Source organism: Lynx rufus, unplaced genomic scaffold, assembly GCF_022079265.1.
Source record: "Lynx rufus isolate CCGP_SWC_20201006 ecotype Redwood Valley unplaced genomic scaffold, mLynRuf1.p SCAF_8, whole genome shotgun sequence".
Classification (NCBI taxonomy): Eukaryota; Metazoa; Chordata; class Mammalia; order Carnivora; family Felidae; genus Lynx; species Lynx rufus.
In genome coordinates this window covers 26,956,737-26,972,151 of record NW_025814896.1, presented here as the reverse complement: position 1 = coordinate 26,972,151, position 15,415 = coordinate 26,956,737, and the positions used below count along the sequence as shown (strand labels likewise).

The 15,415-nt window shown below is 41.2% G+C and overlaps 1 protein-coding gene across 2 annotated transcripts in view; it reads left to right on the top strand.

Moving 5' to 3' along the window:
* Nucleotides 1-11,781, top strand: part of TPX2 (TPX2 microtubule nucleation factor) — a 59,072-nt gene extending 47,291 nt beyond the window's left edge. The window contains exons 12-17 of one of the 2 annotated variants that reach the window (XM_047069373.1): nt 936-1,031; nt 2,284-2,460; nt 3,180-3,326; nt 5,846-5,957; nt 6,682-6,848; nt 8,405-11,781. In XM_047069373.1, the coding sequence (XP_046925329.1) occupies nt 936-1,031; nt 2,284-2,460; nt 3,180-3,326; nt 5,846-5,957; nt 6,682-6,848; nt 8,405-8,515 (810 nt within the window). In that variant the 3' untranslated portion in view covers nt 8,516-11,781. Of the gene's footprint in view, nt 1-935; nt 1,032-2,283; nt 2,461-3,179; nt 3,327-5,845; nt 5,958-6,660; nt 6,849-8,404 lie in introns of both variants that reach the window. The other variant, XM_047069372.1, reaches the window with a different exon arrangement.
* The last annotated feature ends 3,634 nt before the right edge of the window (nt 11,782-15,415 follow it).

The window sequence follows — 15,415 nt, the reverse complement described above, 5'->3', positions numbered from 1 at the left end:
TTGCGATAGAGTATAAATTCTGTGAGAATTAGAAAATGCTTATGAAACAACTTTCTAAAGCATGTTAGTTTTGAATGATGTGCAAAGTATGGTACATATAATTCAGTGTGCAAAGACTTGAAATGTTGGCAGTGTTTTGGAATCTTGAAGGGAAAAATCCTCAAAGTAGTTGAATATATTAGAATTACGGAATATTGGGGTCTATAGTCAGTTTAGCGTCCGACTTCAGCTCAGGTCATGATCTTGTAGTCCGTGAGTTCCAGTCCTGTGTCGGGCTCTGTGCTGACAGCTCAGAGCCTGGAGTCTGCTTCAGATTCTGTGTCTCCCTCTCTCTCTGTTGCTCCCCTGCTCACGCTCTGTCTCTCTCTCTTGAAAATAAATAAGGATTTAAAAAAAAGAATTATGCAATATAGAAAATTCATTGCCTCTCTTAATCCACTCTCAAAGAGATGTGTGAGTTAACAGTTGTTCTTCCCAGATTTTGTTTTTTATGCTTAACTTATATATATTTTTAAAAGAAAAAATAATATATTAAAAAAAATAATATTCTCTATTTCAGTAACCTGTCCCTCCTCTCTTCTCAACATTATGAACACTATAATATGTCAGGAACAGATTTATTTCTTTTTCATGGCTGTATGATATACTTTTGTGTGGCTTTACTGCAATTTAAAAAATAATTTAAAAAAATTTGTTTATTGTTATTATATTTTTTATATAACATATAATATGTTTTTTATATTATTTTAGGCCACCTTTGGAGTGCCACTGTGTTCCAGTATGCTTTTGTCTTACTTGGGTAGACAGCAACATCAGACTAGCCTTTGTTTGATTCCTCGTCTATGAATTCCCCTTTAAGAAAGGGATTTAATCTTCTCACACAGCCTAGTAGATATTATTCTGGGATGTCTAATTGAATTGCTTACTCCTTGCAGGGTGTTCCTGAAAAGAAAGTACTTCCAATCACTGTCCCCAAGTCACCAGCCTTTGCATTGAAGAACAGGATCCGAATGCCCACCAAAGAAGATGAGGTGACTCCTGGGATGGAGGGTTTTTCTTCCTTCTGCACCATCCATCTAAGCATTCCTCTTTCTTAAACTTAATAGAATTCAAAGGCAGTCACTCTTATCTGGAGTTGTCTTTAACAGTGGCAGATCATCTTTTTTGCTCCCCCTCTAGAGCAAAGTAGTTGGTAAGGGTATGAATCTTCTGGCTTTCAGTAGTAACTGGTTGCAACTTATTGGAGGCTTGTCCTTTTCTATAGCATTGAAAATCAGCCTGTCATAACTTGAATCAAAATTTGCCAAGCCTTGTATTTTATTTTGCCTGAGCTATTGTCACCATTCGGCGAAGGACTTTTAAAATTCACACTAAGCAGTTACATCCGCCCTATCCAATCTCCACCAACCCAAGGGTTGTTAAGGTTACTTACTGTGTGGTGATGATGGTTCATGAAATTGGAATACGTGAACTGTCATTGATCAGGCTAGTTTCTTGTTACATCTCCCATTTTATCTATAAATATCCAGAGTTAGGGTAATTTTATAGCAGATCTCAAGCATAAGCCTTTTTATAGGTTCATTTGAAACTAAAATACACAGTAATCTTATGTTACCAGCTTGAACCCAAACAACTTACTTGGTCCTATTCTGGGTTTGGCAACCATTAACTCCCAGTCACATGTTTTAGTGGAGTCTGGAGGCTGGGTCAAAGAAGAGGCCAAGGTATATGCTTGGTTAGTACCTCTCTTCTGTTCTCCATTTTGTTCACGCTGTTTGATCTCCTTTCATTTTTACAACCTTCCTTTGTAAAAACGTGAGATCCTTTAAGAGTAGTAATTGTGTTAGTCCTTCATCAAATGTTTCCACACCAGTCTCACCCCTGAGAGGTATTATCCCTCTTTGATAGAAAAGGAAGCGAGGTGGGGCAACTGGGTGGCTCAGTCGGTTGAGTGTCCGACTTCGGCTCAGGTCATGGTCTTGCAGTTCTTGAGTTTGGGCCCTGTGTCGGGCTCTGTGCTAACAAACAGCTCAGAGCCTGGAGCCTCTTTCGGATTCTGTGTGTCTCTCTCTCTCTCCCCCTCCCTGCTCATGCTCTACCTCTCTCTGTCTCTCAAAAATAAATAAATGTTAAAAAAAAAAAAAATGAAGAAAAAAAAGCGAGGTAACCTAGGGGGTTGAGTGACTTGCCTTAATTAATGCCTCTTCTCTCATGTAGTGTTTTCTGACTCTGTATTCTGAGGAGGTGAGAGAGAGCTTGTGTCTAAACTAGTTTTTCCCTTAGGAAGAGGAGGAGCCGGTGGTGATAAGAGCTCAACCTGTGCCACATTATGGGGTACCTTTTAAGCCCCAAATCCCAGAAGCAAGAACTGTGGAAATATGCCCTTTCTCTTTTGATTCTCGAGACAAAGAACGTCAGTTACAGAAGGAGAAGAAAATAAAAGAACTGCAGAAAGGGGAGGTAGGTGTTTCCATTTTCCGCAAGTAACATAATACTATCCTTTCATCTGTCAAAGATAATCTTTTATGTTGCACTTTTAACTATAAAATCACTGACTTCCTTTGATCCCTCTTAAGAACCTTATGAAGGGGGCGCCTGGGTGGCGCAGTCGGTTAAGTGTCCGACTTCAGCCAGGTCACGATCTCGCGGTCCGTGAGTTCGAGCCCCGCGTCGGGCTCTGGGCTGATGGCTCAGAGCCTGGAGCCTGTTTCCGATTCTGTGTCTCCCTCTCTCTCTGCCCCTCCCCCGTTCATGCTCTGTCTCTCTCTGTCCCAAAAATAAATAAAAACGTTGAAAAAAAAAAAAATTAAAAAAAAAAAAAAAAAGAAAAGAACCTTATGAAGTATAAATAGGGCAAGTTTTTAATAACCCTTCTGCCACAAGGAGATTAAGTGACTTGCCCATGATTGTGCTACCAGTTATTGGGAGAATATTAGGAGAATAACCTAGATTCTCCTAGGTTATTCTAGAATAATTTAGATTCTCCTAGGTTATTCTAGAATAACTTAGAGCCCTAATGGGCTCTTTTGAGCCCATTACTCTTTCTGCTGTTCATACCATACTGCTTTGAAAACCGTCCTTTCCTATTTTTCAGATTCATTCAAATATTCTGGAGCAGTTCTTGCTTTCTAGCTAGAGAGACCTTAGGATTTTAAATCTTATGTTTTCCTTTCTATTAGGTGCCCAAGTTCAAAGCACTTCCTTTGCCTCATTTTGACACTATTAACCTGCCAGAGAAGAAGGTGAAGAACACAACTCAGATTGAGCCTTTCTGCTTGGAGACTGACAGAAGAGGTGCTCTGAAGGCACAGACTTGGAAGCACCAGGTGGGGGATGGGAAGAGCAGCCAAAATGTTCATTGCTTCGTTGTTGGTTGGTTAGAATACACAGACGCACTACATTGAAATTCATTTGGGAGCTAACATCCTGAATTATTTCAGGGGCTCTCACTCTAAATCAGAGGTCAGTAGCCTTTTACTGTAAAAGACCAGATAGTAAATACCTTTTTATTTTTAGTATTATTATTATTATTTTTTTAATGTGTCTTTATATTTGAGAGTGAGAGAGAGATAGAGTGCGAGAGACAGAGGGGCAGAAAGAGAGGGAGACACAGAATCTAAAGCAGGCTCTAGGCTCTGAGCTGTCAGCACAGAACCTGGTGCAGGGCTTGAACCCATGAACCGTGAGATCATTCCCTGAGCCAAAGTTGGACTTTTAACCAGCTGAGCCACCCAAGTGCCCCAAATTCGGATAGTGAATATTTTAGATGTTGTAGGTTGCATATGGTGTGTGTGTGTCTGTGTGTGTGTGTGTGTGTGTGTGTGTGTCTGTCTGTCTCAACCCTCTGAAAATGTAAAAACCAGTCTTAGCTCAAGGGCTGTACAAAAAGCGGTTACAAACTAGATTTAGCCTGTAGGCTGAAGTTTGCTGATCTCTGCTCCAAGTGATCATCTGGAGAATGTGAGAACCGTCAGGCTTTTTTTGCATCAGGGGTTTCTTTAAGATCTCCTCTATTCCATCTATTAGACTTGTTCACTACTTGTTCACTCCTTTCTGTTGGTGCTTTGATAAGAATCGGTATGGTGAAAATAGATCCTTAATATGATATGCTGTTTCCTCAACATAGTGTGCTATTTGCTCTTTGTAGATGGCAGGTGATTAAAAACAATTAATTGATTGTTGGCTGTTATAATTGGGATCTAATGCTGCCCTATTGGAAAACAATTCCCCTGAATCCCTAAGTTTGTCACTGTTTTTATATCATGATTTATCCTGGACTCTGTCCAAAAGGATCTCTGGGCTAATCTTTTTAGGAAGTCACCCCTCTTGAAGCTCAAGAGATGTGATTGCTTATATGACTGCACATACGTCCCTTGTCGGTGTTGTTCTCGAGGAAAACTTAGGACTGTTGTTTTGGAAGTAGTAGTGAATCTCTCTTTCAAGGACCACGACACAAAATGTCTGTGTGTGGCATTTACTATAATAAAAAAAATTTTTTTTTTTTAAGTTTTTCAGACACACACAGAAGTAGAGAGAATAGCATAATGATCTTCCATGAACCTGTCGTGTGGTTCTATAATGATCAAAACATGGAAAATCTTATTTCATCTATATTTCTACCTACTTACCTCTACATTGGGTATTTCTACCAACAAAAGATTAATTTGAAGCCAATTCTAGGTATCACCGCATTTCATTCACAAACAGCAAGTAAATATACTTCAGTGTGTATCTTTACAAACATAAGTATATTTTTAAAAAGATTAACAGTAATCCCTTAATAGTGACAAATAGTGTTCTTATAACCCCACATCTCTCATAATTGTTTTAGACAGTTGAATTGTTCAAATCAGGGTCCAAATAAGGTCTACATAATGGATTTGTTTGATGAATCTCTAAATCCCTTTTTCTCTATAGGCTTCTCTACTTATATATTACTTGTGGATTAAACTGGATTTGTCTTATAAGTTTTCCACAATCCAGATTTTGGTCTTTGCATTCCCATGGTGGACTTTAATACGTTCCTGTATCTTCTATGTTTCTTTTGTTGTTGTTGTTTAGTTTATTTATGTTGTGGGGGGGAGTAGGGGCAGAGAGGGAGAGAGAATCCCAAGTAGGCTCCATGCTGTCAGTGCAGAGCCTGACTCAGGGCTCGATCCCACGAACTGTGAGATCATGACCTCAGCTGATATCAAGAGCCAGATACTCAACTGACTGAGCCACGCAAGTGCCCCTCTTCTGAGATTAAGAGTCTCATGCTCTACCGACTGAGCTAGCCGGGCAGTCACCTCTTCTGTATTTCCTATAAATGAGTAGTTAGATCTAGAGGCTTGATTAAATTCTAGTTAGATTCTTTGGGGCGATGAAAGGAAGAATACTTTATAGGTGATCACATCCAAGGGTATATAATATCTACATGTTTATTTTTGTGATGTTCAGATAGGCCTTAAAAGTACCTTAAAGATACTTTCTAGTCTCATTGGATTCAGAGGTTGTTAGTCTGATCAACTCATTGTAAAGGGTTGTTTTTTGTTTTTAAAGTTTATTTATTTATTTTGAGAGGGAGAGCGAGAATCCCAAGTGGGCTCCGCATTGCCAGTGCAGAACGCAACACAGGGCTTGATCTCACAAAGTGCGAGATCATAACCTGAGCCGAAATCAAGAGATGCTCAACTGACTGAGCCACCCAGGCACCCCTATAAAGAGGGTTTTAACAGGTTTGGATGAAGCCATCTGCTATCTTTATTTAGATGAAGCAGTTTAGAAACATCAATGCTTGAATCATTGAGGAGGTAGTCATGGAGAGTTGTGTTGTTGCTTATCTAATAGACTCTCTTTCTTGTAGCTGGAGGAAGAACTGAAACAGCAGAAAGAAGCAGCATGCTTCAAGGCTCGTCCAAACACCGTCATCTCCCAGGAGCCCTTTGTTCCCAAGAAAGAGAAGAAATCCGTTGCTGGTAGTAGTATATGTACTCTTGGGGGATCGGGGTAGAATTGTCAGACTTCCCAGGGAGGATGTTGGGATTCAGTTATGTCAGTATCAGCTGTGTCAACCAGAAGCCTTTGCCTAGTAGAGGATCTAGTTGTTCTCCTTTTAGAGTAGTTTTTTTGTCTTTGTTGAACACATCAGCTGTGTTGAGTTTGCAGAATGTATTGGGGTCAAATTCATAGAACAAGAGCCTGGGAAGAGGCAGCTGGCATTTTCAACAGCAGCTCTACTGTTTTACAATAGGCTTTACTCATCCAAAGAGTCGTAAGTGAGGGAGGAAGGTCCAGGATTTCTTTCTGGAGTTCACCATGAAGCAAGCCTTAGATATAAAACATTTGATTCCTTTGCACTGGGTAGGGTGTCAGAAAATTGGATTCTCCTCCTACATCTGTCTCAGAATCACTATATAGTTTTGAGCAAGCTGTTTCATCTGTATAAGTCTTGCTTTTCTCCTAATAGGTGGTTTCCAAGAGGTTTTCCAACTGTTAGGACTTTTTTCCAGATTCTAGGACTTTTTATATGTGGTTTACTCCACCTTCCTGCTAACAGGGCTTCCCTTGAGCTTAGCCTTTCTGTTGCCTTGCATGTCAGTACCACTTGCTGTGTCCTTGCAGGCTAAGTTTATGCAGGTTCTGCTTGTGCACCAATATTCTCTCTGTTTCTGTACTCAGAGGGCCTTTCTGGTTCTCTAGTTCAGGAACCTTTTCAGCTGGCCACCGAGAAGAGAGCCAAGGAGCGGCAGGAGCTGGAGAAGAGAATGGCTGAGGTAGAAGCTCAGAAAGTCCAGCAGTTGGAGGAGGCCAGGCACCAGGAGGAAGAGCAGCAGAGGGAGGAGCTGGCCAGGCTACGGAAAGAACTGGTAATTGAGCAGCACGCGCACTCACTAACCCACAGTTGTCTCTGTTTTGTGTTATCTGTACCTTGCCTTGTTCCAGGAAGAATCTAGGGTGGCCTACAAGGACACATAAAAGAAGAGTGAAAGCAGGAAATCACACAAAAGAATGGTGACTAAGTTGTGATGTGAACAGTGCTAAAGGTGTGCACATTGTGATCCATGTATCGAAGTTTGAGCCATAATTTTGGCCCTTTTTAGGAACCAACTTGTTGGTTACAAAACTCACTGTTCATGAGATATAATATGCTAGTTGTTAAAAAAATACGTTTATGCTTGATACTGAATTCAGACAGAATTTCCTCCAAGGGTCTTCATAAGGAGGATATCATGTAGTGTAACATGCACAGTGATGCATTTCTAGGACTATTTATTCATTTTTATTATTCCCTTTAGACTTAAGAAAATCAATGTGGTTTTATAATTAGACAAGAATACATAGGTAGGGAAGGACGGGAATAATGTGGCAACTGTATTTTCATTTTCCTCTTAATACTGGACTCAAATTCCTTGGGGTCATAGCACATGTTGGTCCATGTGACCCTCCATGCTAACACTAACATAATGATTTAAATATTAAGTTATTCAGAAAGAAAGCTTAATTCACAGGACTTTTTCACTAGGAGGGGCAGCAAGCGGCATTCACTGCATTGATGAGGAAGAAGGGTTTCAGATGGAACTTCATATGATTAATAAAAGGAAGAATATAGAAATATATAAGTTGTTGAGGTTTTGCCTAAAAATGCTAGGCCAGCTGCTGATACAACTGTTGGCAGAGAGGACTTTGGCTTCAGGAAGTCTCTAGGGACAAGTTATTAAAGGGACCAGTTCTTTGGCAAAATTTAAGCTGCCATCTGCTGATTGGATGAAAAACCATACAGTCCCTGCTCTAGAAATACACACAAAACCAGCCTTTTTTCCAGTTCTTTGGTTTTTTTCTCAACACTTGGTACTGCCTCTTGTGTTTGTGCTTATCTTAGAGGTGTTACAGCGATTCTCAGTATAGGCTGATGTCAGCATCCTAAAGCACAGTTCAGTCAATGTTCTCTCGACTAACCTGACTTAATTCAGGATTGATTTTAGACTATCCAGGAGGGGAGATGGCCTTCTCCCAGCAACCCTTCCTGGTTATTGGTTTGTTTGTTTTTTGTCCATGGTTTTGGTGAATATTAAGACTGAGTAAGCTTAAGATTGTACCCTGGCAGGTTCTTAACAGGTATCTCTTCTCTGCTGCAATTGTGTGCAGCCCTGTTAACACCTGAGTAATAGACAACCAAGCTGGAGATAGACTTGATGTTCTTTAGTGCAAGCTGAGAGACCCAGCAGGACCTGAACAAAACTTGCTTGGGCTCCAAAGCACATGTGCTTTTCCATTATGCTGTGTCGCCTTCTTTTTTCCCCTCTTTGACTTGCATCTGTAAGATTATACAAGCATTTTCTCAAGAAGGAAAAATAAAAACAACTATAAGCATAGTTCTGTAACATCCTTATCACTGGTAACTTTATCTTTCCTCACTCTGCAGGTGCACAAGGCAAATCCAATACGCAAGTACCAGGGTGTGGAAGTAAAGTCAAGTGACCAGCCTCTGACTGTGCCCATTTCTCCCAAGTTCTCCACTCGATTCCACTGCTAACTTCAGCTGTGAGCTGCAGACACCACCTGGGAACAGAAGCTGCTCTTTTCATCAAACCAGGAGCCTTCTTTCCTTGCCACAGGGCATGAAGAGAATCCATTTCTCCAGACTTTTACCTGCCCATACCAAACAGAGCATACCTGACAAGTGTGGACTCCAGTTTTGTTGAGAATTGTTTTCTTACATTATTGAGGCTAATAATGAGACTCAACTCATGTATGTCATGCTCTGACCCCGTGTAGTTATTTCCTGTGAACCATCAGTAAACCTTTAATAGGAGTCTTAACTCTGACTAGACTTTAAAGTCTCTGTATCAGCACAGTATAATTTCTATTGCTTCTTTGCCCCCCTCCCCCTTTTTTCTATTTTAATCAGAAAATAAAGATAGTTAAATATTAAGGTAGGATTTAAGTCATGGCTTACCTGAGGAACAATGAGTATATCAGGTTCTTTCCTCTTCTCTGCACAAAATGAATCTAGTGTTACAGAACCCGTCACTACGAGGGTAGAAGCCTCAATAACACAACCATGAAGAAGACTGCATGGACTGACAGGGAACCTCGTGGCAGCCATCGGCAAGCTTTGGGACAGGACTGCTGTTAAGGCACGTTCTTCCCTCGTCAATGCTGATAATAACAGGGAATGCTGTGCAGGACACGTTTGAAGTCCTCCAATAACTGGAGTAGAATAAATATGTTTGTCTTCCCTTCCCTGATTTTGTCACTGGATGTTTTTAATTCTGTCAAGCCCCTTTGGAGGTCACACCTTACTGGGGAAATGAGTACTTTGAGAGGAAGAAGGTCCAGGAACTTTGGAACTTTGAAAAGCACAGGCTCTGTTCTTAGAGGAAAAGGCTTTGTAACTTTTTTCTGTCCTTCCATATTTTGTTAACTGCCTCCCAGGAACCACTCTGGAAGGCACTCATGTTTGTTATTATGCCTTCAGACAGTCCTGTGCCTTCTTCCGTAAATGTGCCTTTTCTTGTCTGGTAAACTTCCTTATAAGACTCAAGTAAAATCTTCATAAATCCTTCCTTGACCACCTGACCTCCTCAGGTAAGGATGATCACTTCCTTCCACCCAAATGCTTCTTGTATATTTCTCTAGTAGAACAGTTTCTTGTACTTGTTCACAAACTAGTAGAGACCCAAATACCTAAAATTTTCTTAGTCCTCAAAGACAAAAATTACCTTTGTCATCTCTGTATTTTTTGTAGCTGGCACAGAATTCACTAGGTCCTTGTTAGGTAGTGTATTTTCTTTTAGACTTGATACTATTTATGAATTCTACTAGTTATCTACTCCTGTGCTAAGGAATATAAAAGCATCCATATTCTGCCCCAGGCCAGTCCTAGGCACCAGGAAGACAGTAAACCTATTTTATATTCCTTTTGTTTATTCATTCAGTGAGCATTATGAACAGGTCATTGTAGACTCAGTGATGGATGAATTGATGACAAAGCCAAGACGTGATTTGCAGATCCCTAAGCCTCCTGAAGACCCACAAACTGATGCAAAATACAGTTCCTCTACTCATTTCCCAGAAGTCTAGTATGCAGGTCCATAATGACTTCTGTAATTCGTTTAATAAATATTTATTTGGTGCTAACTGTACATACCTTGGGACTGCTCAGTCTCCAGGAATACAGCATTGAACAGAAATAGAAGAACTTGCCTTCATGGAGCTTACCTCTTAGGAAGGCAGACAGACCATAAGCAAGTTGCTGTCTTCTCTTCTGTCACATGGTAAATGTTTCTCTGCTGTGTGGAAAGTAGACTGGGGTCGGATGGGGGGCATGTGAGGGTGGAAACAAGACGGTGAGAGCTAATAGGAGGTTGGGCTAGGTGGTAGCAGTGGAGGTGGTGAGAACGGTTGGGTTCTGAGTGTATCTTGGAAGTTGTAACTGGCAATCTGCTGACAGATTGGACGTGGAATGAAAGAAAGAGGGTCATTAAGGAGGGCTCCAGAGACCAAGTTCTCCATCCTTTGTCCTGTGAGAAATCCAGTTCTACTGCGGTCCTCATATCTCTTGTGGATCCCTGGAGGGCTTTCATTTTTTCTGGTCCCCTCTTGTTATGGTATTTCTCCTTCTGTTCATCTCTTGGTCCCCTCTGTGTCTGTCTGTCCTCTGTAGCTTTCCCCCTCTCATGTATCAGTAGTTTTTTGACCGTTCACAGTCATTCATATATTTCCGTCTGGTATCAGTTTTTTAATATATTTTGCCCTTTTTTTTTTTTTTTCAGGTACGAGAATAAATCCAGCCCTCAAGCTGAGGGTCTGGAAAGAGGGTTAGTGACAGTTATGGACCTTCGGGGAGCCTTCTACCCACCCAGACACGCCCATTTCGGGGTAGTAATGTGTGACAGTCTGTAGAGGTAACAGAGCGGGATTATAGTACGTTAGAGCAAATAGCTTAAAATTGAGACACAGACATCCATTGCCTCCTGCTTCCCAGAATTCCCCAGCTTCCCAGTGGCTGTCTACTTCTCAGCACGGTCCGTCTAGTGTTGAGTTCTCTCTGGACCACCTCACATGACCTTCATTTCTAATACAGCTTCCCATTTCCTCCAAAGCTCAAAATCTCCACTTCTGTCTTACAGAGAAAATCTAGTTCTTTATCCCTTCAGGCCATATTCTAGAGGGAGCTTCTCTTTCAACATTCAGAGGTCATTCTGAGATTTTCCTAAACAAAGAACATGTCCTCTGATAGGAATTTACTGTTTTACTGAGAAATCTGGCTGTCACACTTCGCTTGGCAGTTTCGCAAATCTCCTAGCTCATGCACATAGGCAGATTGTTAGAATTCCCACAATTTCTGGGAAGGACTCTGTTTTCGATGTTATTTTGACTTGGTCATGGTTTCCCATTGCTAATAGTCCTGGGCTCATTAACATACTTGTAAGATTACTGCTCACTCTTACTTTGGTTGGTCGCTTTGTCCTTGTGTGATTATTGTGTTGCCGTCTTGACTGCTGTTTTATTCCTTACCGGTTCTTTATCCCTGGAAAGTGGAGCTTGAGTGGTAGACTGGCTGCAGTTGCAGCTGCCCCAGAGTTTAAAGGAGATGAGACCCATGCACAAGACATCGTAACACAAGATAAGATGGGACTCAGTAACGCCAGACACAAAAAGGGGGAGTTTAGACACTGCTTTTTGAGGTGAGATTGCAGTTCTTAAACATGTTTCTTTCTTTTTCTTTTTTAAGTAAAAATTGCCAAAGTCGAATGTCTTTTGGAAACAATTAAAATGCAAACCATATAAAATAAACCATGCAAGTCTCCTTATTTCCCTACTCTCATTTTCCAGGAGTACCTCATTGACAACAGTTGCATATTCTTCTAGAATGTTTTTATGTACACACACAGATTTCTAGAGCATTTTTCTTTTTTTGTAACAAGAAGATTATAGCATTCTGCATTTGTTTTTAGTTTTAATTTGTCCTTTGAAACATTATACGTTCACATGGTGCAAAATTCAAAAGCTCCAAAGGTAAAGTTCTCCGCGTTTCTCCCAGCTGCTCGGTTCCCTCAGAGATCGTGCTGCCAGGTGTGCTCCTTTGCAGAGATCGCATCACCATATGCATATTTCTATCTCCTCTCTCCTTTTATTTTTATGCAAATAGCGTCCTGCTTTTCTACACTCTGTACCTTGCTCTCTTCATTTGTGTTCTGGATTGAATGATGTGGTTCAGGTGCTAACGTGGGCATGTCTGCCTGGCTTCCTCTCAGACTGGAGTATGAAGCCTCTTAGGAGAATCTAATGACATGGAGGTTGACCTGTAGTGGGGTCTAGGTCCTCTGCATGATATCCTAGGCTAGTGACCTGAGGTCCCAAGGACCCAAAGAGAGGTCAGCAACACCTGGTCTTTTACTTCCTTCTGGCTTAGCTGAGCCTGGGGGGGCTTCTTGGCTTGAGTATCTGGTTAAACCTGTGTATCCCCTTTGATAAATCTTGACATTGCTGCCTTTTCAGTTTCCTTCTGAGTTTTGTCTGCTGAGGAGGTTCCTCATTGCTGAGAGTAGCAGTTAAAAAAGCTGTTAGCCACGTGGCTGGGCTCCTATTTCTGCACAGGCAGAGGCTGAGTTACAGCGCGGTGGTGTGGATCCAGGTAGGAATCAGTCAACATTCTGAGTCCTGAGCTGCCATCTGCCTTGCAGCCTGCTGGGATGCTCAGTTTAGACAACATATAAAGTTTCCTGGATACGGGACAAACCCAGGCCTATGGAAAGAGCAGGAAGGTTAAAGCGTGTGGTACTTTGAGTGGTGACGAAGGCGTAACCAGGGAGCTGACATGTTTGCACCAACGCCAAGAATTCCAGGACAATTTGTTATCCAGCTGAAGCCAGTGTGGTTGCTACCAAAAAGAAGCCTGGGGACAAAACATACTTTTCCCCTGTTTCCTTAGTCTTCTTGCATACCCACTCTATTTTCTAGTGCTGTAGAGAAGGTTACTGACATTGAAAATGTTTCATGGTATTTGTCATTTTCTTTCTTGCAAGAGAGTAAGACATGGGGCTCAGGTCAAAGCAGGGCTCTTATGTGCTGAGGGTATCAGCTTCCTGAAAGGGTTTTGGCAGATGCTGACTTTTCACCCAGAGAAACCATAGTTGGAGGGGTAGGGAAAAAGCCTTAGAAAACACTGGGTTTTATCAGGACTATTTCACCAGCCTAACCTTGACCTGAAGGCATCCATTACCCTCTCCCTTTCCCTTAAAACTTTATTAGCCAGAAAGGAATAAAAACCTGGCCTGTCTGCTGTGCTGAGACCCATGCAGTTACGGGACTGGTATCCCAGAACATCCCAGGCGAGTATGTGAGTGTGCTAAGATTTGTGGCCAAGTGCCGTTGCTTGGTCTGTTTTGGCACCAAAGTTATTACCAGGTTTTCTTTCAGGAGCAGGGGTGGGAGATCTAGTTTTCAAGTGGGTCAAGGTGCAAAATAGAGTCAGTGGTCATAACTTGTAACATGAAAGCAGTTTGGGGCAGCATTGTTCAAGCTTGCTTCCTGGTAAGAAGAGCTGAAAAGTCTCTAGCCTGACACCGACATGCTCCCCCTCGGAGCACACATACACACACCAGTCAGTGTCCTAGAGATAACCTGCTAAGTGACTCCAAAGTGACTGAATTTGCTCTATGCAGAAAATCTTGAGTGGGTTTTATAATTATTTTTTCAGTTTTTAAGGTGGGGTTTATTATTAATTATATACCATTCAGAAAATACCTGGTAATAGGAGAAAAGAAAAAAAATCTATGACCCACCTTGAGCACTGGTGCTTCTTTGTATAATGTTTTTTTTTTTTTCTTATATAAAACTTTAGTCTGTTTCTCTACATTGAAGGATATATACATATATATATATATTCATCCTGTTTTTCACTTAGCATAGTAGTAACTCAAATGTATTTCGGTATCACTGCATACTTTGTAAATGCCAATTTTAACAGTCACTTATTGTTACATTGTTTTGAGTTTGCTTCTCCCGGTTGAAAATGCTTGTTTTGCAAAGGATTTTCCTACAGTCTATTTATAGGACAGATTTGTTTGTGCTTCCAATGTATCATGTCTGGCTCTAAACTTGAAATGGCTGTTTCAAACCATTTTCAAGCTGTGTAATTAAAATATTAAAAGGAAATAACAAACCCCTCTCCAAAGCATACTTAATGGCATTATTCTGGCATACACATTTGCAAAATGGAAAGCTTTTTTTGGCTGAGGTGATGTCAATGATACTGGCACTCATGCCCAGAGAAAAAGTTTACTGGCCTTTGGCAAAGCCTTTCTGGAGACAACTCTCATTATGTTATTTTAAAGTCTTAAAACTCTACATTTGCAGACAGACTTACAAAGTTAATTGGTATCTCCAAGCCTGTGAGATCAGATTTGAAAGGAGAATACCCTTTGTCTTAAGTGACTCTACCTGGGGCTGTGATGTGTCTTTTGGGAAGAGTAAGAGCGGGGAATATAATCTCACTTCTGTTGTTGACATGCTGGGTGATTTGTAATAAGTCACTCTCCTTTTCTGGACTTCAGTTTCCACATCTGTCAAAGGCGGAGATTGAACTGGGAAGATCAGTAAGGCTCTTTCAGCTTGAGTATTTTCAGAATTTTTAACAGGCTGTCTGTTTTAACCACACCAGACCTACTTTCATATTCATATTTTTCTATAGCCACCTGCTCAACCACTGCAAAAGGGCACCTCTAGTGAGCTCTCCTGCCCCTGGATTGCCATTTGAACTTCAATGAAGTATGTTGGAGACCTGTGTGCTATCTTGTTGAGGACTTTCCAAGGGTTGTTCTGGAAGCGGAAATCTAGCCCAGATCACTCCAGGGGACTAATCCCTGAATAATGTCCTCTGACACACACACATATTTTCTGATGTTTCTCTTGACCTTGGAACTGGTTAAAGACTGCACAGAATGTTCACTGAATTCTTACAGACTACTGCGAGGAAGTCCCTCCCATCCTTGGCTTTTCCAAGATGTGAGGATAGCCAGTAGTGGTTTTTCTATTGAGGCAGTTTAAGGACATCACAGTGAAACCAATGATCTTGCCTTGCTGCTCTTCTGTTTCTCTCCACCATAATTCAGTTTTTACAGTGTTCATGGTCAAGGGGATTTGGATTGTTTTGGGATAATTGTCACAGGCTTCAGGAAGAACACAAAATTATGTAGTGGAAAAAGTCCTAGATTAGGAATTGGGAGAGTGGCTTCTGGCTTTCTGACCTTGAGCATGTCATTTGAATTCTCTAGGCTCAATCTCCTCATCATAGAAGTCAGAATGATGTTTCTAGAAAGGACTTTCCTCCAGCTTTTCAGATGACAGTTTGCTCCCAGTTTTAACGTGACCCAAAGGCACTCTGAGCAGCAATGGTGACTGTCACATTGGGCACTTATTCATCCCT